Source organism: Drosophila suzukii, unplaced genomic scaffold (genome assembly GCF_043229965.1).
Source record: "Drosophila suzukii unplaced genomic scaffold, CBGP_Dsuzu_IsoJpt1.0 scf_22, whole genome shotgun sequence".
In the NCBI taxonomy this organism is placed as follows: domain Eukaryota; kingdom Metazoa; phylum Arthropoda; class Insecta; order Diptera; family Drosophilidae; genus Drosophila; species Drosophila suzukii.
The window spans coordinates 101468-127294 of NW_027255909.1; the positions used below are offsets into that span (position 1 = coordinate 101468).

A 25827-nucleotide genomic window follows, 5' to 3' on the forward strand; every position below is an offset into this window, starting at 1 on the left:
TATTCTCTTATTTATTCTATTTATTTATTCCACTTATTTATTTATTCACCGACCCATGTTTTTTTGAGAATTTACTTATATTATCTACATGTATATATTTTATCTACATTCTTATTTACACACCGAATAATGTGCACGTTTATGTCAGCATCTTTTTAAGAGAGATCTCTGATCCAGTACCAGGGATTTTCCCCTTAATTTTCTGTGAGTAAATATATTTGTTCAAACAAGTGTCCGCCTTGAGAGCTCTTACGGTAGGATTAGGATAGAACTGAGGAGTCTTTAGGAAGGGAGTTGGCGAATGGGTTACTCAGATCGGCTTTAAAAATACATTAATAAATTAATTAATGTACAATAAACGACAATTTATGTTGGTGAACATGGAGTAGAGTAAATTGGATAGGAGAAGGGACCACGTAAGAATGGGTGTGTAAGTGAGTACGAGGGGTTTGAAATGTTTGGGCCGGCTGCTGAACAAGATAGCTCAAGGCAGGTCGCAAGGTCGGGGGGATGAGCATGTGACCTCCAGTCCATCAGGATTAAATTTGAATTCATATGTTACGGTGCAGGTGATAGCATTGACAAACGTCGGTTTCATGGAGGTGTGAGTCCGGCGTTAAATTCTGTGAGTGTGTGATCGGACAGGGTTCGGGGATCCACGGCCCAGGAAGGTGAGCTAGCCTAGGAAACCCGAAACATCATGCAGGACCAACCAGGTCCATAACACATTGAAGGATAGATAATACGTAGGAACGCATGTATCAAATACTGGGTATTTATTTTATTCAGCGTTGAAAGTTTGCCTTACAAAAGCAGTAAATTCATGTAGCTGACTTTGTCCGATATTTTATTCAGTTTTGCACCCGTGTCGATAGTCAGCTTAATCGTTGGGTGATGTGGGTCTACAGGTAACGTAGTTGCAGACGTTCTGACTATGCAAATGGAATCTGAACTGGAAACAAGCACAAGTCCAGTAAACGTCCTAACATTTTTCGAACATGGTTTACTTGAGATAACGAAATGTCAAGCAAACCGCCAATAAAATCATGCTTCGCCGAAGAAATTAATATATTGGAAGTTTCTACGGTGTACCATGTTGCTCTATGTATATTCGAGCCAACTAAAACTATCAACTGATCCCTATCTGAAAGTTTATTTGAGATAGCCTGGATAGCGGACATCTGATTCACATATATTGGAAATTCAGATGACGGCAAAATATAGGAACGTATTATGTTCATAGAACTACCGGGAAGGAATAGTTTTATAACCAGAAATTCGATGTAGTTTCTTTCCTCGAAAATTAGTACTTCAGATGTTAATTCCGAGTCACACCGTATACGTCGGGTGTGTACTTGCGTGGAACTTCGAAACTAAGAATATAAATAAGAATAAGAAGTTAGAAGAAGAAGTTAGTAAACCTCTTGTATTCTGATAAGAAGTCAGTAGAAAACAATCTGGTTTTTTGGGATAGAAGAAGAAGAGGTCACTGTGGACGGCTCATTAGAGGGATTTGCCACTCTCTTTCAACGAATTTTCTTTTTTTTAGCTTCGTACTCTTAACAAAAATGTCTACAAGTCAAAATTTGGCGGAGCACACAGTTGCAAAATCAGCAACAGGAATACCAATCTTAGTATATGAAAATTATAATTGTTCAACCATTACATCGTCAGCCTTAAATTTTTTTGTCAAAATTCAGCCATGAAACAAATACTTGTTTCCGTTGCGGTACACAGGGTACAGGTTTTGGAACCACGCAAGTGACAGGTTTTGGTAGTACAGCATTAATGTCGGCACCATTAGTTTCAGTCGATACTCCAAGCCTTAAGTGAACATGCGGCGCTTAAATCAGTGTTGTATTATTAACCTCCGATTATTGGGGTTTCTCTGGCGGACATCTCGCGAACTGTACATTCGGAAACAAAATTTTGTTTAGCCGTCGACCTCAGTAACATTTGTGCGGTGACTGAGATTAATTGCTGTGCTGTAGACCCCGGATCGCCAGAGGGAGTTTCACTGGTGTGGGCTGTCTATCGACCGCGATCTTTTTGCGCTTAGGAGAATCAGTCTCCGTTATCCAGTAAGGATCGCCGTCTTGCATTTTTTATTTTTTAAAGCTACACATAGATAAGAGGGAGTTAAAGAGTGGAAGCCAGTAAGCGTAAGGGAGGAGATTGGGAGCGTAAGATTTTGCTGTTCGAAACAACAAAGCTTAGCGCATGAGTGCGGGAAAGCGGGTAACTACCGTTTGGACTCTAAGTGCTGAAAACAGCGTTTAGAATAAAAAGAAAAAAGGCAAAGATAAAATCAAAACAACAATCACCGCACAGAGACTAACGTTCCAAACTAAAGTTGAAAACAGCTTTGAGAATAGAACGAAAGAGACAAAGATAACACAATAACAATAATAACCGAGAGACTATTTTTATACACGTTACTCGTAGAGTAAAAGGGTATACTAGATTCGTCTGAAAGTATGTAACAGGCAGAAGGAAGCGTTTCCGACCCCATAAAGAATATATGTTCTCGATCATGATCACTAGCCGAGTCGATCTAGCCATGTCCGTCTGTCCGTTTGAACGCTAAGATATCGGAAGCTACAGTACTGGAATTAGGCATGCAGATTCCTGAGATTCCTGCGCAGCGCAAGTTTGTTTCAGCAATGTGTCACGCCCACTCTAACGCCCACAAACCGCCCAAAGCTGTGGCTCCTACAGTTTTGATGCTAGACAATTTTAACTTGAATATATTGTTCTCATCACCTAAAAAAAAGTTTTCCACGCCCACTGTACCGGTAACAAACCGCCCACAAACTTCAAAAAATCGTAATTATGAACGCGGATATCTCGGAAACTATCAAAGATAGAGAAATGGATTTAGATTCCGTAGCCCTGTATGCAGCGCAAGTTTTTTACGCAAATATGCCACGCCCACTCTAGCGCCCACAAACCGCCCAAGCCTGTGGCACCCACAATTTTCATGCTAGTTACAAAATTTTAACTGAAATGTATTGGTCTCGTCAGTACCTAACGATTGACCCAAAAATAAGTTTTCCACGACCACTCTAACGCCTATAACGCCTAAATCTGTCTACCGCCCGCCCACATAACCATATACTGAGATCGCGGGTAGGTGGCGCATTTACTGCTTGCATATCTCCTTTTCCCTTTGGTCCCTTTAGCTGAGTAACTAAAGTTGTTAATTTAAACACAAAAACAATGACAAGGCATGCGAAGCGAACGGAGGTTGTAAGAAACATAACAAAAATAAAATGTTTTAAAAAAAAAGTTTAGCCCCCGATGGTTTATTTATAATTTTTAACAGAGAATTAGCATAACGAAAAAATTAAAAAAGGAGACTGTTAAGCTAACAAGCTCTTTTGTTAGCTATTTAAAAAACAAATCACAAGGCGAGATAAATTCAATACTTCAGTTAATTAACGTTTATATACAAGGACTACGGGCTTTGCGAACACCGCAGCTTGCAAGTAACAACAACAAAACCAAACGTTTGCGCAGGCGACGGAACGTACGAGTTGAGAGGTGGGCTCAGACTATGTACTGCAATTAACAGAGAGATAAGAGGAGCCGCTTAGAAATGAGTGATTCTGACTCTCTCTTTAGGTGCAGTTGTTAGATCCTTGACAAGCTCTAAGTGCACAGCTTTGCTTGTAAAGCAGATGGTGCGGACTTCTGATTTGAAGAAGGGCCCACAATAGTCTACGCCAGAAACAGCAATGGCCCGTGCGCACTCCAAACGCTCCATCGGAAGATTAGCCATGCTTGGTTCCAGAAATTTGGGACTGGCCCAGAAGCACTCCACACAGCCTTTCACTACTTTTGAGACCGATCGCAGTCCTCTAATAGGCCAGTATTGTAGTCGGATGCTTGCCAACAAAGCGCGCGGTGAGTTGGTGGCGACGTGGCACTATTATTGGAGGGCGAGCCTCATATGCAAGTTTTTCGAGGTGTCCACCAACTCAAAGGAGGCCAAATGCATCTATGAAGGGCAATAGCGAAGCAACTTGATTTCTTAAACAATGCCATTTGAACGTAGCTCCTTTATAACCTCCCATAAATGAGCCAGTTGGACGCCAGAGCATATATATCCCACGTTGCACATCAGAGCATGCGCTGCATGAAAGGGAACGAGTTGCCATATTTGGATCTAAGGGTAACATCAACGTGAATTGACCATCAGCACCGGTTTACTTAATTCGTATGCACGGATCGTCATAATGCAGACGCGTAGGCCAATCCTTGCGACCACGAAACCAGATCTCTGAAAGCGCCAGTTGATCCGGAGTAGTGACCCTGGACAAAACGTCGGCAGGATTCAATGCAGTCGGAACATGGTGGCATTCCATATTAGCAGTCAATTCCTGTATAGAAGCCACTCGGTTTGCCACGAAGACGTTGAATTTGAAGGGCTCATTACTGATCCAGGATATAGCCACAGAGGACTCACACCAGCAATAAAAATGACCATTGAACATACAAATTTTAATTACTTCATTCATCAGCATACGGCTAACAGCACGGCGCCGCATAACTCCAGCTTGGTTGTTGTGCTTTCCTCCTATAGAATGCAATGGTGCGGCAGGAAATACTTGCAAAGGCCCACAGCCTCGGAGCTGTCTCTGGCCTTGTGGTTTACCTCCAAGTATTCCTTAATAAAGGCAACATGTTGATGTTTCAAATGGGGATTCCTTTGCAGTTCGCGTTCAAGACTAAGAATCCTTCGGTGTGCCTGTGTGTAGGAATCGCCAAGAGCTTTAGCATGGGGCTTCATTGGCAAGCGAACGGAGTAAGCGCCAGAGGGAAGACGATAGAAGTTTTTGATAAAATGATCCTCACACTCCAGCTCATCCTTGCTGGCCATTATGACTGTCCAAATTTTCGACTTCCCAAAGTTGCCTAACCAGATCCTCCAAGCGGACATGATGTAGGGTATCGCCATTTTCCAAGCCTTGAGATGCCAAAAGAGATGTATTGCCGCGAACCCTATCTCCACCACCAGTCACGATCCAGTCAAGACGAGTCTTTTGCAGTAGAGGCAATCCATGAACCAGCTTAATTTGGCCCTCGCATAACAGATCATAAAATAGTTTAGCACCAAGGAGCAGGTCAAAGCGCTGGGGGCAGTTGTGCTGTTAGAGACGCAGAGTATTCAGAAGAACCCGATTGGAGGCAGATGTTGACTGTAGATCCTTCTGAAGAAACAGCTGTATCACCAAGGCCAGTTACAGTTGCTGCTGACCGATATTTCCTTAACTGCAACTCCTGGGTGGAGCGAGATGTAATTAGGTGTAGTTGAGATCGAGAATCTAGTAAGACTCGGCAGGGAACCAGGGAACCGGCTCTGTTCTTTACAAGAACTATAGCGGTGGCCAAGAGCTCAACTGCAGAATGTAATCTTTGGGCCGCCAGAGAGACAGATGGCTGCGAGTGTGCTGGGAAACATGAGGCATTTATTTGATGAACAGGAACTTGCAACGGTGAATGGGCGTTGATGGAGCAGCGTGTGGTGTTTTTCACCGCATGTGCGGAATTGCAAGTTCGAGTGTGTTGCCCCTTCTTTAGGCAATTGAAGCACAGGGAAAGTCTTTTTACTTCCCTTTGCCGAAGACTAGGTGACAGACCGGCGAGGGAACCACAGGAGTATATTCCATGACCAGGAGTATCACAAAAGAAGCAGCTACTCTGGCTGATCTGGGCACGAAGTAACGTCCTTCTGGCAGGCCTTGGAGCTGCATGGTTAGACGCCAAGGCATGCTGAACGCTCTCCAGTTTCTGGCATCGCCCTTCAAGGTACGAAAGCAAATCCTCCTCGCTTGGAATCCTACTCATTGACAAGCTTTCCTCCCAGTTAGCTTGAGTTGCTGCATCCAATTTTTGCACAATCATGTATACAACCATGCAACCTGAGATTTGTTTTAAATCTCCCAAGGCCTGAAGCGCTCGCATATGCCAAATAATTTTGTCCGAAAAGTCCAGCAAGGCCACTGCAGACGAAGACTCGAGTCTCTTGAGCCCAATAATTTCCTTGATGTGTGCCTTGAAAACAAGACGTTTATTATTAAAGCGCTTATTTAGGATGTCCAGTCCCACACGATAATTGACACCAGATATTTCTAATGAGCGAACCGACTCCCACGCAGCTCCAGCTAAGCATGACCGCAAATGTTGACGCCTTTCTATCATTCAAGTAGGGGTCCTTATCTATCACCGAGGTAAACATAGAGAGGAAGTCAGAGAATTAGGTGAATCCACTGGAGAATGTAGGCAGCTTTACTTCGGGCAGGCGAGTCCTATACACTCGATTAACCATGACAGTTGAATGATCCAGGCTGGGATCAAGGTGCATGGTGGAAGATGTTGGCACTCGAAGCTGGCAGTTGTCAAGTTGCAGCCTCTTGGCCGATACCATGAGCATTTCAAAATTTTCGCTAAGCTCACTGCCGAATTCCGAATAATCTAGCTCCTCAAACGCATTGTAGGTAAGCCTGAAGGAGGCTTGAGTATGCTCAAGAAGTTCCAGCCGAACTGCCAACTCCGCGGACCCAAGCAGGCAAATCTTGTCTTTAGCTAGCGAATTTACTAATTTACGTACATGAAAACATTCGTTGAACATTCCATTTATTTTTATTCAAATTTCTTATGTACCAGCAGACTCCTCCTTTTCAAATTTCTCCAATTGATTTGTTTTCTGTTTGGCAACAAACCCAGCTGCTTGACGGTAAGACCATGCTTAATACATTGCGGGTGAACTTTGAAAACTTCGGTCACACTACAAAGAATAAGATTTTTCGACTAGTGAAACTCTTAGCCGATCTGAGTACTAGACTTTAGCTAGCGAAATATCCAGGCGCTTTAAGCTGGTCCTAAAAAAATATCGTATGTTATATAAACGTTAATAAACTAAAGTATTGAGTTTATCTCGCCGGGGCCTCCAAATGTTGAGCTAACAAGCTCTTTCGTAAGCTATAAAAAAAAACAAATCAAAAGGCGAGATAAATTCAATACTTCAGTTTATTAACATTTATATACAAGGGCTTCGGGCTTTGCGAACACCGCAGCTTGCAAGTAACAACAAAAAAACCAAACGTTTGCGCTGGCGACGGACCGTAGGCATTTAGAGGCGGGCTCAGACTGTGTACTCCAATTAATAGAGAGATCAGAGGAGCCGCTTAGAAATTAGTGATTCTGACTCTCCCTTTAGTTGGAGTGGTTTGCCGCTGCAACAGGGACCCTATTGTATCAAATTATACTTAGCAAGCGTCTTTTAATTACATCCGAATTACTGATTCTTTTTTTAGATTTTCATGCCAAGCCGTTTTTGATGCAGGAGCTCCTTGCTATTTTTTAGGGTCCCCTTTTATATACTTAGTATAGATTTCCTTTCCTTAAACAATCGTCTTGAACACTTCATTGAGATATGTGTTCAAAGTGCTTATTCTTTAAGCCTAGTACTCACATCGACGAAACCAGCGAGCTAGCCTTAGGAGTGAGCGAGAGGCAAATACGCGGCTAACGCTTTTCGTCGGGTCGCGGTACTCAGATAAGCTAAGGAAATACCAGAAAAAATACCAGATTTCGCGAGTGAATTTTCGATGAACGCCGTTAGCCGCGGCCCAAAGAATATGAAATTTAATTTTTGGCGGTGTTGGTGCAGAAGCAGTGGGGGATTTAAAAATTAAAAATGGAAGAAAAACACTAAAAACGGCTAAAGGAGGTCAGTGCAGATGAAAAAGGACGCCTAATCCAAGCTGTTGCCTATTATTGTGGGACTTGACCGACAGGAAGCAATACCACAACGGGGCAAACCCGGAGAATAGTTGAAGCGCTGGAGGAGATCACTAGAGAATCCCAGTGGGAAGGAACATGGGCGGTGTTCGTGCAAAGGCGATGTGGAAACTAAAAATTAAAAGTGGAAGAAAACACCAAAATCGGATGCAGGAGGTTAGTGCAGATGAAATAGGACGACAAATCCAAGCTTATGCGCTTTATTGTGGGATTTCACCTATAGGAAGCAATTTCACAAAAGGGGCGAATTCGGAGAATAGTTGAAGTGGAGGAGATCCTCTAGAGATCCCAGTGGGAAGGAACATGCCGAGTGGGACTTCCATCTCTACATGGACATCCTGCCTGGCCAAAAGAATTTGGTTGCGTTGTACTAATATAAGTATCTTTTTAGCAGAACCACCAGTAATACGATCTCCGACACCACCACACCCAGCTACTTAGCAGCTTAAGCGGCGCTGGAGGACCCGCTGGCTTCTATAGGGAGGAGGAAAATAGGGCGCCCGCTAAGGAATAGTTGGATAAGCCATAGCCAGCTACTGCCAGGATGCTGGGCATCAACGGATCAACCCCGTTCTCCCACTTCCTCAAGGTTCAATATGCCTATTGGGACTCGGAGCTGTACTGCGGTGGAGCGGGAAAGATGGCGAATCATCCGTGGGACGAGAAGGCAACTTTAAACTACTAATTTACATACATGAAAACATTCGTTAAACATTCCATTTATTTTTATTTAAATTTCTTTATGTACCAGCAGACTCCTCCTTTTTAAACATTGAAAACTCCGGTCACACTACAAAGAATAAGATTTTTCGACTAGTGAAACTCTTAGCCGATCTGAGTACTAGGCTTTAGCGCAGTACTCAGAGAAGCTAAGGAAATACCAGAAAAAATACCTGATCTTGTGAGTGGTTTTCGATGAACGCCGTTAGCCGCGACTCAAATTATAAGAAATTTATTTTTTGGCGGTGTTCGTGCAAAAACAATGTGAAAACTAAAAATTAAAAATGGATAGCCTATTCCAAGATGTTATTATATATTATTATTATATATTATTGTCGGACATGTTATTCAGCGCGGTACTCAGATAAACTAAGGAAATGCCAAAAAAAAAAACCTGATCTTGCGAGTGATTTTCGATGAACGCCGTTAGCCGCGGCTTAAAACGTAAGAACTGTAATCTTTGGCGGTGTTAGTGCAAAAACAATGTGAGCAAGGAAGAACGCAAACTTTTTCGAGTCAATCGATAGGTATTGACGAGACCAATACATAACAGTCAACATTTATTTTCTAGCATGAAAATTTGATTTGAGCTCTTTGTGGGCGTTAGAGTGGGCGTGGCAAACCTTTTTTGGTAAATCGATAGGTATTGATGAGATTAATACATTACAGATAAAAAGTTTTTCTAGCATAAAAATTGTGGGCGCCACAGATTTGAGCGCTTTATTGGCGTTAGAGTGGGCGTGGCAAACTTTTTTTCGGTCAATCGATAGGTATCGACGAGACTAATACATTTCAGTTAAAATTTGTTTCTTAGTGTGTGGGCGCCACTGGCTTGGGCGTCTTGTGGGCGTTAGAGTGGGCATGGCACCCTGCTGAAAGCACACTGCTAAATAAACTTGCGCTGCGCTAGAATCTCAGGTTTATATATATCAATTTTCGACTTTCTAGCTTTTGTAGTTTCCGAGATCTCAGCGTTCATCCAGACGGACAGACAGACGGACAGACGGACATGAGTAGATCGACTCGGCTAGTGATCCTGATCAAGAATATATATACTTAATGGGGTCGGAAACGCTTCCTTCTACGTGTTACGAGTGCAGGAGGTCAGTGCAGATGAAAATGGAGGCCTGTTCCAAGATGTTGCATATTATTGTCGGACTTCGCCGACAGGAAACAATATCACAAAACGGCAATTCCGCAGAATAGTCAAAGAGCTGGAGGAGATCGACTATAGAATTTCAGTGGGAAGATACACGACGAGTGGGACTTTGCTCAATACATGGACATCGCAAAGAATGTAAGTTCTGGCCAAAGAATTTGGTTGCGCTTTACTAATAGTAGTATCTTTTTAGCAGAACCACCAGAATGATCTCCGACGAGCTCTCCATTGGCGATCCACAGGACTTTACCTCCACCAGCTATTTCGCAGCTAAAGCGCAGGGTTCTATAGGGAGAAGGAAAAAAGGGCGCCCGCTAAGGGACAGCTGGAGGAGCCATTGCTAGGATGCTGGTCGGCTTTCTGCAGCATTAGACGGAAGACCCCCGTTCCCAATTAAGAGAAAAATTTCAAATGTGTAGAATTGCGTATAAAGTTTTGGAGCAGCGGTTGTACCTCTTGCCAAGAATGACATAAGCTGGAGGCTAATAAAATTCTCTTCACGACGAGTTCATTTGGTGAGTTCCAAGCTCGTTGAAAGGTTCTTTGCTCCTTGAAGTGCAAATACATTTTCTTCTCGAAAAATTCAGAAACTCCATGTATGGAAATCACCTAGATTCTTATAAAATAAATTGTATTGTATTGTATTGTATTGTATTGTATTGTATTGTATTGTATTGTATTGTATTGTATTGTATTGTATTGAATTGTATTGAATTGTATTGTATTGTATTGTATTGTATTGTATTGTATTGTATTGTATTGTATTGTATTGTATTGTATTGTATTGTATTGTATTGTATTGTATTGTATTGTATTGTATTGTATTGTATTGTATTGTATTGTATTGTATTGTATTGTATTGTATTGTATTGTATTGTATTGTATTGTATTGTATTGTATTGTATTGTATTGTATTGTATTGTATTGTATTGTATTGTATTGTATTGTATTGTATTGTATTGTATTGTATTGTATTGTATTGTATTGTATTGTATTGTATTGTATTGTATTGTATTGTATTGTATTGTATTGTATTGTATAAATTGTATGGAATTGATCTGCGCGTGCGGCCCCATTAAACGCTGAAGCGGAGATGTAGCGACCTTCCGCCATCTCTTTGTAGCTCACGTATTTCTTATTTGATTAACTAGAGGTCTCCTGATCAGCTGTTATCGGATCGTAAATGGTGGATGTGCTCTGTGGTAATCAAAGATTCACATTTTGTCAAAAATCTCAACCGTTTCTAACGGAGGGACTCTATGGGAAGAGGGTATTATGGAAGAAAAAGTCACTAAAGTAGAATTTGGTCCTGAAGAGAAAACAGGCTATTATACGATAGCTAAGCAATTTGAAAAATAAAGCCTAGTACTCAGATCGACGAAAACCGCGAGCTAACCATAGGAGTGAGCGAGAGGCAAATACGCGGCTAACGCTTTTCGTCGGGTCTGTTTTTCAGCGCGGTACTCAGATGAGCTAAGGAAATACTAGAAAAAATACCAGATTTTGCGAGTGAATTTTCGATGAAAGCCGTTAGCCGCGGCCCAAAGAATAGGAAATTTAATCTTTGGCGGTGTTCGTGCAAAGGCGATGTGGAAACTAAAAATTAAAAATGGAAGGAAAACCTCAAAATCGAATCCAGAAGGTCAGAGCAGATGAAATAGGTCGCCAAATCCAAGCTTATGCCCTTTATTGCGGGATTTCACCGACAGGAAGCAATTCCACAAAAGGGGCAAATTCGCAGAGTAGTTGAAGTGCTGGAGGAGATCCACTAGAGAATCCCAGTGGGAAGGAACATGCCGAGTGGGACTTCGATCTCTACACGGACATCCTGCCGGGCGTGTCCTCGCAAAGAAAGTAAGATCTGGCCAAAAGAATTTGGTCGCGTTGTACCAATAGAAGTATCTTTTTAGCAGAACCACCAGTAATACGATCTCCGACGACCTCTCCATTATGACTCCGGACACCCGCTGCACAGTGGTCCGCCTTGTATGGGGAGAGCGGCCAAAAATACTTCTAGTTGTTATATCGTTTCAAAATTTTCCCCAAAATTCTATAAAAATATTTTAATTACAGCAAAAAAAAATTTAGACATATAGCCCGACTATAGCCTATAGCTACCATACAAAATATCGAACCAAATTTCAAACGCGTTGCTATTTTCATTTTCAAACTTTTTTATTTAAGTTATATTACATTTAAGTAATATTTTAAGAGGAAGAGGAGTGGTTTATTATCCGCCCACCAATATTAATTCGTTAGTTTGGATTATTAAGTGTAAATTACATGAAAAAAGCATAACAATAATAACAAACAAAAATACAAATTATAGCAAAAGAAAACAAAATTTTAAAAAATAAATGATAACTGGATATATTTAATTTAAGTCATCGAATAGATCAAATACTGATGCTGATAAAACTGATTTTTTTGAATGTGGCAGCTTTCTTTGGCCAGTAACATAAGGATCTGAGCTCAGAAGTAATCTGTGCATCAAATCTGTGTTTGTGTCAATCCGAGAAGCGCGAGCCAGCGCGCTGGCTTCTATAGGGAGGAGGAAAATAGGGCGCCCGCTAAGGAACAGTTGGAGAAGCCATAGCCAGCCACTGCCAGGATGCTGGGCGACTTCCTGCAGCATCAGCGGATCAACCCCGTTCCCAATCCGGCTCCCACTTCCTCAAGACTCGGAGCTGGACTGCGGTGGAGCGGGAAAGATGGCGAAGCACCCGTGGGACGAAAAGGAAGCTTTAAACTACTAATTTACATAAATAAAAACATTCGTTGAACATTCCATTTATTTTTATTTTAATTTCTTTGTGTACCAGCAGACTCCTCCTTTTAAAATTTAAATTTCAAATCCAACTGCTTGACAGTAAGACCATGCTACATGCATTGCGGATGAACTTTGAAAACTTCGGTCACACTACAAAGAATAAGATTTTTCGACTCGTGAAACTCTTAGCCGATTTGAGTACTAGGCTTAAGAAACAAAAATGAACCAAGGCCAAGATATATTTAAGTATTTGAAAACCTTGATAATATTAATATTAAAAATTTTTAAAGTTTCTTGTTAGCGGACAAACAATTTCAAACAGGTTTATATATATGTAAAGCACTTAGGGGCCGTCCATATACCACGTGGACAGTTTTGACTTCGTCAAAAGTCCACGATTTTCCTCGAGGGTGGGAGGCGGTGTCGAGGTAAATGTCCACGTGGACAAAGAAAAACTTTAATTTTAACCTTTATGTTATTTATTCCACTTTTGAGTTTAAATGATAAAATGTTTCTACATACCATTAAACCTATTTATTTACCATTTTTAAAAATCTCTATAGATATAAATTTTAATAAGAAAAAAAAAATTTCAATAAAAAAGTCGACGTGGACAAAAAAAAGGGGGGGAGGGTTAGTTAAAAATCCACGATTGTCTACGAGGGGAGGAGGGGGGTTCAAAAAGTGCTTAGAATTTGTCCACGTGGTATATGGACGGCCATTTACAGAGTGGCTGATAAATTTTGCTACATTAAGAAACTTAAATAATTTTTTGTTCAGTGTATGGAATTCATTTTTCTTTTATTCATGTTAAAGCTCATTCAATTTTATAAAATATAGCTTAATTAGTTTTAAAAATAATGGAATTTAAATGCCCCCCTGCTCGTTGATGCATGTGCGGCATCTTACCAAAAAGTTGTTCATTACTGCTTGGAGAGTTGAGACAGGAATAGCCGCAATTGTTTCTCGAATGGATTGCCTTAGTTCATACAAATTTGTTGGTTTTGCTTTGTAGACTTCCTGTTTGCAATAACCCCACAAGAAAAAGTCAACTGCAGTAAGGTGAGGCGCCCTGGGTGGCCAACGGAATGTGGAGTTTCTGGATATCAGCTTACTGGGAAATTTTCGTCGCAATTCTGTCATAACAGGTTGGGCTATGTGAGGAGCTGCAACATCTTGCTGAAACCACACAGAGTTGAAAGAAATTCTCATTCGGCGTAATTCTGGATAGAAAAACTATCTCAACATGCTCAAGTAACGGTCTCCAGTAACCGTAACGGTGTGACTGTTTTCTTCGATGAAGTAGGGCCCGACAATGCAGCGTGATGAAACTGCACACCACACTGTGACACGAAGTGGATGCAATTCCGTCTCATGGAGTATCTGTGGGTTGGAAGCACTCCATATTCGACAATTTTGTTTGTTTATGTTGCCGTTTAAATCGAAATGGGCCTCGTCAGACATGAAAAGACAGTTCAACATGTTTCCATCCTCTTCCACCATTTGAAGCATCTTCTGGCAAAATTCCAAGCGAATCGGCAAGTCTGCAGCGTTCAGTTTGTTGGCCATTTGAATTTTATATGGGAATAAGTCCAAATCTTTGTGACTGTAATGACTGTCTGCTTACACCCATTTGAGCAGATAAGCTTCTTGTCGAAACACGTGGACTGTTTTGAATGGCAGCAGCTACAGCAGCGATTGTTTCCTCCGTTCGAACAAAAGGGTTTCGATGGTAAGGTCTTCTGTTGACTGTCCCATGCTCGGCAAAATTGTTAACAAGTCTCATTATGGTCCAACTGCTCGGAGGATTGCCGCCAAACGTGCGCCTATACTCTCTTTGAACCGAAACTACGGACTCCAGTGCGTGATAGCGGTGGACAATCCGAATTCTGGTTTCAGTGTCCCCGTTATCCATTTTTGTTAAAGCCTAGTACTCAGATCGGCTAAGAGTTTCAGTAGCCGAAAAATCGTATTCTTTATAGTGTGACCGAAGTTTTCAGGGTTCACCCGCAATGCATGTGGCATGGTCTTACTGTCAAGCAGGTAGGCTTGTTGCCAAACGGGAAACAAATCAATTGGATCAATTTAATAAAGAAGAGTCTGCTGGTGCACAAATATATTAAAATACAACAAGGAAGAATGCTGTAGTCGAGTACCTCGACTATCAGATTCCCGTTAGTCAGCTAAAGGGACAAAAGGGAAATGGAGATATGCAAGAGTCCTTAATGGAGAGCTCGTCGGAGATCAAGCGTTGTCCCATGTTCCTTAACACTGGGACTCTTTAGTGGATCTCCTCCAGCACTTCAACTATTCTGCGGATTTGCCCCGTTGTTGTATTGCTTCCTGTCGGTCAAGTCCCACAAAAATGGGCAACAGCTTGGAGTTTTTCTTCCATTTTTAGTTTTTAAATTCCCCACCGCTTCTGCACGAACACCGCCAAAGATTACATTTCTTATTCTTTGCGGCGGCTAACAGCGTTCATCGAAATTCACTCGATAAATCTGTTATATTTTCTGGTATTTCCTTAGCTCATCTGAGTACCGCGCTTAAAAACAGACCTGACGAAAAGCGTTAGCCGCGTATTTGCCTCTCGCTCACTCCTATAGTTAGCTCGCGGTTTTCGTCGATGTGAGTACTAGGCTTAAATGTAAAAGTCAATCTGGAAAATAAAAAAAATTAACCAGATTCATTAAATAGAAAAAAAGTTATTTAATTTTTTTTTTGTAGCGGCTTTCATTAGCCACCCTGTTCATTACATGTTTATACGGAATTTATACCATTGACATATTCTATGTTTATACCGTTGCAGAGGAGAATCAGACCCCAAAAAATTTATATGTTTTTAATCAACATCACTAGATGAGTCGATCTACCCATGACCGTCTGTCTGATTCAATGCAAACTAGTCCCCCAGTCTTAAAGCTGCCGGGATGAAACCTTCCCAAGCTTTTTTTTTTATTGTAGAAAGTATATAAGTCGCATAGGGCCGAATCAGACAACTATATCCCATAGCTCCCATAGGAATAATCAAAAAGATAATTTAAATAGTATCTTTCTAGGAATATAACTTTTGTAAAATATCATGAATGAATTAAATTTAATAAACAGAACGACTGTGTCATATAGCTGCCATATAAACGATCGGATAAATAATGGGAAAGTAACACTAGTAAACAACCAAAATATTTCATGCCTAAAACCAATTTTTCTAGGCTAATATGTCTTTCATGTACAGGCTGTTATTACTTAAAAAAAGATTCATAGAAACGCTCTTAAGATATTCGCAAAAAAGAATTCAATTATCTATCACATATTATGACATCACTTGTTGGGATCGGACTTCAGTTAACGGAGTTATTAACCAAAGAAGTTACACAATCTGAAAAAAGATAGATGAACCTTTCCAAATACATCTCACTTGTTGGAATTGGACTTCAATTAGCGGAGTTATAAACCAAAGAAGTTACCATCATTTAAATTTTCAAGCATTTTTTCAAATAGCTTTTTTTTAAGGTTTACTGCCTTAAGCCTAGTACTCAGATCGACGAAAACCGCGAGCTAACCATAGGAGTGAGCGAGAGGCAAATACGCGGCTAAAGCTTTTCGTCGGGTCTGTTTTTCAGCGCGGTACTCAGATGAGCTAGGGAAATATCAGAAAAAATACCAGATTTAGCGAGTGAATTTCGTTGAACGCCTGAGCCGCGGCCCAAAAAATAAGAAATTCAATCTTTGACGGAGTTCGTGCAAAGGCAATGTGGAAACTAAAAATTAAAACTGGAAGGAAAACCTCAAAACCGGATGCTGCAAGTCAGTGCAGATGTAATAGGACGCCAAATCCAAGCTTATGCCCTTTATTGTGGGATTTCACCGACAGGAAGCAATTCCACAAAAGGATAAAATTCTCAGAATAGTTGAAGTGCTGTAGGAGATCCACTAGAGAATCCCAGTGGGAAGGAATATGCCGAGTGGGACTTAAATCTCTACATGGACATCCTACCGGGCGCGTCCTCGCAAAGAAAGTAAGATCTGTCCAAAAGAACTTGGTTGCGTTGTACTAATATAAGTATCTTTCTAGCAGAACCACCAGTAATACGATATCCGACGACCTCTCCATTAGGACTCCGGACACCACCACCACCAGCTACTTGGCAGCTTAGGCGGATCCAGCTCCCTCTGGCTTCTATAGAGAGGAGGAAAATAGGGCGCCCGCTAAGGAACAGTTGGAGAAGCCATAGCCAGCCACTGCCAGGATTCTGGACGACTTCCTGCAGTATCAGCGGATCAACACCGTTCTCCCACTTCCTCAAGGGAAAGATGGCGAATCATCCGTGGGACGAGAAGGCAACTTTAAACTACTAATTTACATACATGAAAACATTCGTTGAACCCCACTGGGAAGGAACATGCCGAGTGGGACTTCGATCTTTACATGGACATCCTGCCGGGCGCGTTGTACTAATAGAAGTATCTTTTTAGCAGAACCACCAGTAATACGATCTCCGACGACCTCTCCATTTGGACTCCGGACACCACCAACACCAGCTACTTGGCAGCTTAAGCGGAGCTGGAGGACCCGCTGGCTTCTATAGGGAGGAAAATAGGGCGCCCGCTAAGGAACAGCTGGAGAAGCCAAAGCCAGCCACTGCCAGGATGCTGGGCGACTTTCTGCAGCATCAGCGGATCAACCACGTTCCCAATCCGGCTCCCACTTCCTCAAGGTCCAATATGCCTATTGAGACTCGGAGTTGGACTGCGGTGGAGCGGGAAAGATGGCGAAGCATCCGTGGGGCGAGAAGGAAGCTTTAAACTACTTATTTACATAAATAAAAACATTCGTTGAACATTCCATTTATTTGTATTTTTATTTCTATGTGTACCAGCAGACTCCTCCTTTTTAAATTTAAATTTCAAACCCAACTGCTTGACAGTAAGACCATGTTACATGCATTGCGGGTGAACTTTGAAAACTTCGGTCACACTACAAAGAATAAGATTTTTCGACTAGTGAAACTCTTAGCCGATCTGAGTACTAGGCTTTAAGAACAATTGTATAAATTATTTTGAGCACTTGATTCAATAGAATAGTTTTTCCTCTAAATGTCAAGACCAACTTTGCAAAAATCGGTGGCAAATCGAAAGCTTTATGGTTGGTTGAATAAAAGGATTGCTATGATGCTGACGACAATTATTTCTCATTAATTGAGTTGTTCCAAGACTAAAATCTGCAAGCACTCGATTAATAAATTTGGTTACGCATGCGGAAGTTACATATATATGTTAACAACTGTTGCTTACGTTAGTTGTCATTCATTGGCGTATGGTGCATGTACTCTGTGGGAATCATAGTCAACTCTCCTGTGTGATTGAATTTATGAAACGGTGTTTATCCACACACGAATTTGCTCATTTCATGAAATGATTTTATGAAGTAGGCATAGCATAAACACAGTAATAGTGGAGTGCCTCGACTGCTGAATACATTTTACTTACCTAATACCCCCTTCCCATAGAGTACATCCGTTCGAAACGGTTGGGATTTTTGACAAATGTGAAACTCCGATTCTCCCAAAACATATTTACCATCTACCATCCGATAACAGCTGATCTGGCTAATCGAACAAATCCTGATACTTCTTGAATGGAAGGCGCAGAAGTATCAGGATTTGTTCCATTAGCCAGATCAGCTGTTATCGGATGGTAGATGGTATATATGCTTTGGGGGAATCGGAGTTTCACATTTCAGAGAACCATCCACCATCTACCATCCATTGAACGGATGGTCCATAAGGTTTTGCCGTTCCGAAAATTTCCCAGTTAGTTCCCTATCCTTCCCATAGAGTACATCCGGTCGAAACGGTTGGGGTTTTTGACAAATGTGAAACTCCGATTCCCACAAAACATATTTACCATCTACCATCCGATAACAGCTGATCTGGCTAATGGAACAAATCCTGATACTTCTGCGCCTTCCATTCAAGAAGTATCAGGATTTGTTCGATTAGCCAGATCAGCTGTTATCGGATGGTAGATGGTAAATATGCTTTGGGGGAATTTGTCAAAAATCCCAACCGTTTCGAACGGATGTACCCTATGGGAAGGATAGGGAACTAACTGGGAAATTTTCGGAACGGCAAAACCTTATGAATGGTGGATGGTTCTCTGAAGAAAGACGATATTAAGGGAGTACAAGGGATATGGCGATATGCAAGAGGCGGCTTGTGTGCGTGGCCAAGTGAAATCTCAACCCTCTAGCTTTTACAGTTCTTAAGATCACAGCATTCACGCGGACAGATGGACATGCAGATTCCAGAGATTCGCAGTACACAGTACCTCGCCCACAACCGCCTAAAACTGTGGCCCCTCCGGTTGTAAATCCCCTTGCGCTCCCTTGAGCTGATTAACGGGTATCTAAAACCGCTCAACTTTAGCGTAGTTCTTATTTTCTTTAAACAGTGAAGAGTATCGATTTGCGTTGGGGAATTCTTATAAAATTCTTAAATAAATATCGTATCGATTAAACTAGCTGTTTAAAAGATAAAATTTAGATTTTTGAATGTATCGTCAAAAAATCTCGATATATTCACTTTGTTTTTAAAATCTTTTATTGTCAAGCAAATTGTTTATAAAAGTTTCCTGCTGCTATAAATTTGTGTCCTTTATAAATCTAAGGATGCAGAAGTGGTGATACTACATAAAATTTTGTTGTTAAAAAAACGCGTTGCTAATTAAAAAACAGTATGAAATTAAATTTTTTTTTATAGTGTAAGCGTTATTTTAACCAAGAACTGAAAATAAAAATAATTTTTTATTTAAGAACGTCAGTATTATCACTAACTCTTATCCACAAAGTACATTGAAATCATCTAAGTCTCACATAACTCTTATTTACCATTTTAAAAATAAAAAAAAAACAAGAGAGCGTTATAGCCTATGGCGTCGACAAATAAATTCCCGTTACGTTTCAAGAAAATGCGTTCAGTGATATGCTAGTCTGTCTTCCGACTGTGAGAGTCACAAACAACCCTTCAGTTCCAAAAAAAAAGTTTCACTTGTGAATCACCTTGGGAATCACCTGGGACATGTCCTCGTGCACAAGTGAAGAACAAGTGACGCTCCATATAGAAAATTGTATGGAATGTCCGCATTTTCACAAGTGAAAATTCAAATGAAAATTTTTCGAAGTCCTACGGGATTTCACTTGTTCCTTATACTCATTTTTCGTATGGCCTGTCACGTGCCGGTGACACGTCCCAAGTGAATCACTTGGGAAAATCAGAATTTTACCTTGAGTTTTCACTTGTGAAATCACTTGCAAGGGACACGTCCCAAGTGAATCACTTGGGAAAATCAGAATTTTTCCTTGAGTTTTCAATTATAAAAATATAGAATTTAAAATACATACATATTTAATTTCATTTTAATTATATGGTATTATTTAGATTTTCAAAAATTGTAGAATTATTGCTTCTGTTTTTTTGCTTCGTAAGCTTATTTTAAACGTTAGTCATCGCCGTTCTTAAACCTTTGTCCGGGTCCTCTGAATCCGTGGCCAACGCTCCTGAAAAAACATATGTTTAAAAAATGCGTTTTATTTGTTTAATTGTTTATTAACCTTTTATAGCTGTGTTTAACCCTTTGCAGGATTTTTATTGGATCAAAACATTTCGTCATCCACTTTCGGCTAACGGAACCCATTGAATACCTTCAAAATTTACGTACTTTAAACTAAGATCAATGCACAACATCTAAAACTTAACGTAGCACTTACCTGACTTTATTATATTAACTTAAAGAGACGACTAAAGTAACTCTGCTGCGCAGAATTAACATGGTGCTTCCCTTTCAATCACTCAAACAGAATGCACCAAGTCTTCTCACCCCTTTACTTGATTTCTTTTGTTTTCTCTTCGCTGTTGGCGATATCCGACTATATAATTTGTACTTCTTAAGTAAGAAATACAATACGAATTTTTTAAAAATGTTAATACTAATACTACTAATGTTTTAAATATTGAAATCAATTTTAACGGACTAATTTTCTATAATTACACTAAAAAAATATATTGTAATAAAAATGTATAATAAGTAAGCATAACATTAAAAGTAAATCCAAATTACTTAATTTTACTATAATCAAATAATTTACTTTTATAAAACAATACAAGTTGTATATTTTCGATACACAATAATGCTCCTAAAATATTAGGGCATTCACATGTCGCTGCTCCACGAAAATTTTTCCGCCGAAATATTAGTCGCTAGCCGAACATAACGGAGAGACGCAAAAAAAAATAACGGACCGGCCGAAATTTGTCTCTGCGAGCACGGAGTGCAGGCAGATTATAAAACAAGAAAGAGAGGGAAATATCCGAGTATCTGCCTCTCTTTGTTGCACGATCGTTTTCGTGGGCAGTCTTCTACGCTGCGCCGACTGCTCTGCTGACGTCAACAGCGGCACAGCGTTTTAGGCACAAAAAAAACAAAATAAGCTTTTTGCCTTGAGCCATGTCACCGCGTCCCTACTGCAGAACTGAAGGGTACATTTTAAACAATTTTGGGAGGTCGATGCGCCTTCAAATGACCATTTCCTTACTTAAATAATGTACATTTTTGCCCAAAAAGGTGCCAGGTCATCCAAAAAAAAAAACAAGCGGGAGGTTGGTAATTTCTTTAAAAGAGAGCATAGCAATTTTTTTATTCAATGTGAGAACCTGGATCCGGCACCAACAACAATTTCCTTATAACGGATTCATGGCATTTCAAATGCATTTCCTTCCCAATAAAATCCCGAAACGTCAAGTACAACAAGGAAGAACGCTATAGTCGAGTACCTCGACTATCAGATACCCGTTACTCAAAGGGAAATGGAGATATGCAAGCAGCAAAGCGAGATTAAAATGCGCCACCTACCGGCGGTAGACAGATTTAAGCGTTATGGGCGTTACAGTGGGCGTGGCAAATTCATTTTTGGATCAATCGATAGGTATTGACGACACCAATACATTTCAGTTAAAATTTTTTATCTAGCATGCAAATTGTGGGCGTCACAGGTTTTCGCGGTTTGTGGGCGTTTAAGTGGGCGTGGCAAACTTTTTTTTAGGTCAATCGATAGGTATTGATGGGAATAATACATTTCAGTTAAAAGTTTCTATCTAGCATCAAAACTGTAGGAGTTACAGTTTTGGGCGGTTTGTGGGCGTTAGAGTGGGCGTGGCAGTCTACTGAAACAAACTTGCGCTGCGTAAGAAGCTCAGGAATCAGTACGCCAAATCTCAATAGCCTAGCTCTCATAGTTTCCGAGATCTCAGCGTTCATCCGGACAGACAGACGGACAGACTGACATGGCTAGATCGACTCGGCTAGTGATCCTGATCAAGAATATATATACTTTATGGGGTCGGAAACGCTTTCTTCTGCCTGTTACATACTTTCCGACGAATCTAGTATACCCTTTTACTCTACGAGTAACGGGTATAAAAATAACTAAGCTCGTAAACAATTTTGGATAAAAACACTAAACCACTGAATCGATTTGCGTGTGCGGTATAATTTTCCGGTGAAGCTGGTTTTTCCCGTTGTTTTCTGGTACGATATTTTTTGTATGAAAAAAGTTGCTGAAGCAGAATTTTGTGAATATATATATATATACTAGTGGCAAAATATAATATATTTCAAAAATAATCTAAAAAAAATATAATTATACAAAATTGCAGTTCAGAAAATATCGCGGTAATATATTTTTAGAGGAAAAATATCGATATTTTGTTGCTGTGATATATTTTCGATATCACGTCCAGACAGTCATGTCAGTTGATGTAAATTAGAGTTTGAGTACACAAATCAGCTTAATTAAAAAGGAGAAATTTAAATGTCAAGCACTGTTTAAGATTCCTGCCTCTTTGTAACACATAAGTTGTCAAGCACGCTTTGGAGAGCGCAAGCATCACAAACTATCATCAAAAGGTAGCTTATATATATGTGAGTAAAAACTGAATGTGGGCAAAGTTAAGTTAACCCCAGGGTCCGTCTCCAGTTTTTATTCGTATCCTGTTTTATGTAGACAGAAAGAGTTCCGCCTCAGTGTAGCTGCAAATGGTTAAATGAAATAAACTTCTGTGCTGGCTTAACGGAGTGTTTACATTCATACATATATTGTTTTGCGTAAAAGGTGATGCCGAAAAAATGAAAATCCCAACAAAATCAACTCAAAATAACTAATTTTAACAATTAGGTTTTGATAAAATCCTCTCTGCAATCTAGTAGGAGAAGTCTGTTTTTTTTCCTTTCCTATAAGCCAATGCATAAATAATACATAATTTTTGTTGATAGAAGGACTGATATACAGTGGCTCACAGCTGGGTTAGCCCTCACTTTTCGAACAACAAGACTCTCATCTGCCAAAGAAAACATTTTGTTTGGGACAGTTTTGGGACTTTTATATGTAAAGTGATATATCACTAATTCCGGTTACTGGACTGTTGTTAACTTTCCGTAATATTCACACATAATGTGTTCATTTTGTTGATAATGTAGTTATACTAGGAGTAAATTTGATACAAAATTGTTGACTACCTAAGCAGCAAACTAAAAACTTTATATCCGCCTTGAGGCCGCTTTGGGAAAGTAGGCAAAAAAAATGTTCAGTTTAAAAATGTTTATTATAAAGCAAATAAAGAAAGGCTCATAAAACAAAAGAAATAACAATTAAAATTTACGTAACTTAACTTCAAAGTTTAGTTCTCTTATTTGTGATACAATTCGTAGAAATAGTCATTTTCCTGGGAATGGCACAGGTTTGTGTTGCATTTACGGCTTACAATTTCTGTTTCGGAAGTGCAACCAGGAAGCTTACAGGTTTTTTTTTTGCCAGCGCGTGATAAAAAGATCGGAAAATGCTCAACGCCATCATAATGTACATCATTAGACGGTACAAAAGTTTTCTTACCTATGCAGCTCCTTGCATTTTCAACTTGTCTTGGGCTCCCTAGTCCTTTTTGCACGTATGCGACTTCTCATCGGAAGTTTTCAGAGCGAACAAAACGTGTAAACTGACCTTATAAATTCTAAATAGATAATGTGGTTTTAAAATCCGGAACATTGCTTGATAGTCGAAAAACTACATTTGCTTCCGCACCAAGATCTGGTGAGCGGGTTTGAACAACGTTGTCCTCTGCGCCGAAATATATCTTAAAACTATAGCAAAATCCAGAGTAGTCACACAACTTGAAAAATGTCACTTCCCATTTGTGTGGTATGTCTGGTAAATATTGTCGAAGAAAGGTCTGACGAACTGATTGAAACTGGCGCCACAGCATCTTTTTGAAAACTGTCTTTAGGATCTATAGCCCTAACAGATCCTATGTACATGTTCGGCATTTGTACTTTCTTCAGCATAACCTGTGTCATAGTCAGCAGGCGCTTTGCGTTTGAATAGTTTAGGTGAATTCGATGCAATCAGGTTTGCCAACGGAATAGGAGTATATCTGACATATTGATCGCTTTTTCAATCGCCACTTAATTTTCCTGATCAACTGCAAATGCTGATTCGTTCAACAATTCTTCTCCGTACGTATCAATTTCAAAATCAATTTTATTTAAATATGTCTCAATCTCCACATTGGAAAGACAAGTCGTAGTTCCATGTCTGCTGAAGAAATTATTTAAACTTAAATATGCCTTGAGTTGATTCACTTTCAAACTTACCTTATGATGAAACCTTAATAAAAACAAAGCAAGTTTGAAAAAAAAGGCATTACCACGATTATAAACCAAAAAAAATCTGATAGAGAGTCGTCCAAAGTTTCAAAACCCCTAAGCTAAATGGTATAATGGGGACCTTTCAAGCCCCAGAACTAAAAAACATCGAACATTTTTGCAGAAATGTTAAAAAACTTTGTTTTTAATGCAAAACCGAAGAAAAAACTGCCCTTGAGCTATTTTGAAAGAACCACACAACAATTTTGTCAAGGAATGATTCTGGTGTCTAGTGACGTTAAGGTCGGTCGTTGTTGTTGCAGCTCAAGCTTTAGAACAATATTTTATTACCTTACATTACAATCAAACAAAAATTCCAAATCGCGGTATTTTTAAGTTTTTTAAGCCTTTTCTTTAAGTAGTGCTATTTTTGTTGCCGCATAACTTTGCTACTTTTTTGATAAATGTATAGAAATTTTAAAAACCATCCGCATTGTGGGCGTAACAAATTTTATTTTAGTTAATAGATATGTAACCCTACTTACCCTTAGAAAAAGAATAAAAATATTGCAAAAAATGACCCTTCTGTAGCACAAAAAAGAATTGCCTACACATTGGTGCTATTTTTGTTGCCGGAGCTGTATATACACTGCTGGTCTTGGGTTAGACGCACTCAGTTTTCCACACAAATTAGTTTTATATTTATTATTGTAATATATATATATATATATGTATATATAAAAGGTCATAAACCTACCACAACTTTTGAAAAATAGTTTCAACTTGAAGTTCCCTGCGATTAAAACATGCCCAAAATTCATGGAAAATGTAATATAATTTTTAATGATTTTTTCAATTTTTTTTTGTCGATAGGCTTTAAATTTAATTTGTATCCTAGGCGGCGACATGTTAACTAAAATAAGTGGTGTTGACAGTTGTTTCGAAAATAGCCAAATCACATTTATGTATAGTATTAAAGGTTAGGTTAGATTGGAACGACTGTCAGACCTTAGTATCACACACTTTGACCACTTTTGTAAAACCGTATAATACGTTTGAATACGTTGGTTAACATTCTTCCACCTAGAGGATTTTATGAAAGTATTTAGATTTTTAATTTAGCCAGTTCGTATAGATCGTTGATAAAGGGGAACCTAAGTGTTTCGTTAATAGGGCTGGACAGGAGCAGAGAAAGTTTTCTATAATTTCTTCTTCCTCTTCATCCCTGCAGCTTCAGCAGAAATAATTTTTTTTGCGGAATTCAGCCTGCCAGCATGTGTGCCGACCAGCCACGCTGGCCTGTTATAATTCCAATTAGCATCACGGACTCCGTGCGGTTGAAATTGAGCAGTTCAGCTGCTCAGCGCGGGCCATGTCTGGTAAAAATACGAAAGCGTGGTGCCCTTTGCCAGCGAATGTTGGCTATACTTTTGTTCTGATTTTTTTATATTTAGCATGCATGTTGCCATATGCATGCCGACATTTTCCTTTTCTTTAAGGAGAGGAATGACATATACTGTATACTAGATTCGTCGGAAAGTATGTAACAGGCAGAAGGAAGCGTTTCCGACCCCATAAAGAATATATGTTCTTGATCATGATCACTAGCCGAGTCGATCTAGCCATGTCCGTCTGTCCGTTTGAACTCTAAGATATCGGAAGCTACAGTACTGGAATT

The 25827-nt window shown here is 39.9% G+C and overlaps 2 protein-coding genes and 5 long non-coding RNA genes across 20 annotated transcripts in view; 4 read left to right on the plus strand and 3 right to left on the minus strand.

Annotated features, from left to right (window-relative positions):
* Nucleotides 1–4482: 4482 nt before the first annotated feature.
* On the minus strand, nucleotides 4483–6785 carry LOC139354771 (uncharacterized). 3 transcript variants are annotated; one of them, XR_011605624.1, is made up of 3 exons: nucleotides 6296–6785; nucleotides 6114–6222; nucleotides 4483–6057 (listed from the first exon to the last, which is right to left on the minus strand). XR_011605624.1 is itself a non-coding variant. In XM_070999017.1 (2 exons), the coding sequence occupies exon 2, from the start codon at nucleotides 4958–4960 to the stop codon at nucleotides 4580–4582; it is 381 nt and encodes a 126-aa protein (XP_070855118.1). In that variant the 5' UTR covers nucleotides 4961–6222; nucleotides 6296–6785; the 3' UTR covers nucleotides 4483–4579. The 3 variants fall into 3 exon arrangements, 1 of the variants encoding a protein (XP_070855118.1); XR_011605625.1 differs by having other exon boundaries at nucleotides 4483–6222; nucleotides 6296–6600; nucleotides 6667–6777; XM_070999017.1 differs by having other exon boundaries at nucleotides 4483–6222.
* A 1280-nt stretch (nucleotides 6786–8065) lies between these two features.
* LOC139354772 (uncharacterized) lies at nucleotides 8066–12566 on the plus strand. The gene is made up of 3 exons (XR_011605626.1): nucleotides 8066–9823; nucleotides 9882–10200; nucleotides 12126–12566. It is a non-coding gene; the product is annotated as an uncharacterized lncRNA (long non-coding RNA).
* On the plus strand, nucleotides 10672–12103 carry LOC136117626 (uncharacterized). Its single transcript, XR_010655154.2, has 3 exons — nucleotides 10672–11327; nucleotides 11395–11539; nucleotides 11596–12103. It is a non-coding gene; the product is annotated as an uncharacterized lncRNA (long non-coding RNA).
* A 2620-nt stretch (nucleotides 12567–15186) lies between the features above and the next one.
* LOC139354779 (uncharacterized) lies at nucleotides 15187–17268 on the plus strand. Its single transcript, XR_011605636.1, has 3 exons — nucleotides 15187–16474; nucleotides 16534–16865; nucleotides 16932–17268. It is a non-coding gene; the product is annotated as an uncharacterized lncRNA (long non-coding RNA).
* Nucleotides 17269–17291: 23 nt separating this feature from the next.
* On the minus strand, nucleotides 17292–18242 carry LOC139354777 (uncharacterized). The gene is made up of 2 exons (XR_011605633.1): nucleotides 17751–18242; nucleotides 17292–17677 (listed from the first exon to the last, which is right to left on the minus strand). It is a non-coding gene; the product is annotated as an uncharacterized lncRNA (long non-coding RNA).
* A 1601-nt stretch (nucleotides 18243–19843) lies between these two features.
* LOC139354778 (uncharacterized) lies at nucleotides 19844–22103 on the minus strand. 2 transcript variants are annotated; one of them, XR_011605635.1, is made up of 4 exons: nucleotides 21976–22103; nucleotides 20224–20399; nucleotides 20068–20157; nucleotides 19844–20013 (listed from the first exon to the last, which is right to left on the minus strand). It is a non-coding gene; the product is annotated as an uncharacterized lncRNA (long non-coding RNA). The 2 variants fall into 2 exon arrangements; XR_011605634.1 differs by having other exon boundaries at nucleotides 21884–22046.
* Nucleotides 22104–22257: 154 nt separating this feature from the next.
* The window catches only part of LOC139354775 (serine/threonine-protein kinase GE16371), a 135422-nt gene continuing 131852 nt past the window's right edge, over nucleotides 22258–25827 (plus strand). For 6 of the 11 annotated variants that reach the window (XR_011605630.1, XM_070999022.1, XM_070999025.1 and 3 more), the window contains exon 1: nucleotides 22258–22418. The gene's annotated coding sequence lies outside the window, so the exon portion shown is untranslated. Of the gene's footprint in view, nucleotides 22434–25827 lie in introns of all 11 variants that reach the window. The other 5 variants (XR_011605629.1, XM_070999020.1, XM_070999021.1 and 2 more) reach the window with 3 other exon arrangements.

Excerpts from the sequence above, each read along its gene's own strand:
- LOC139354771 (XM_070999017.1), bottom strand. The coding sequence starts at position 4,960 with ATGGCGATACCCTACATCATGTCCGCTTGGAGGATCTGGTTAGGCAAC.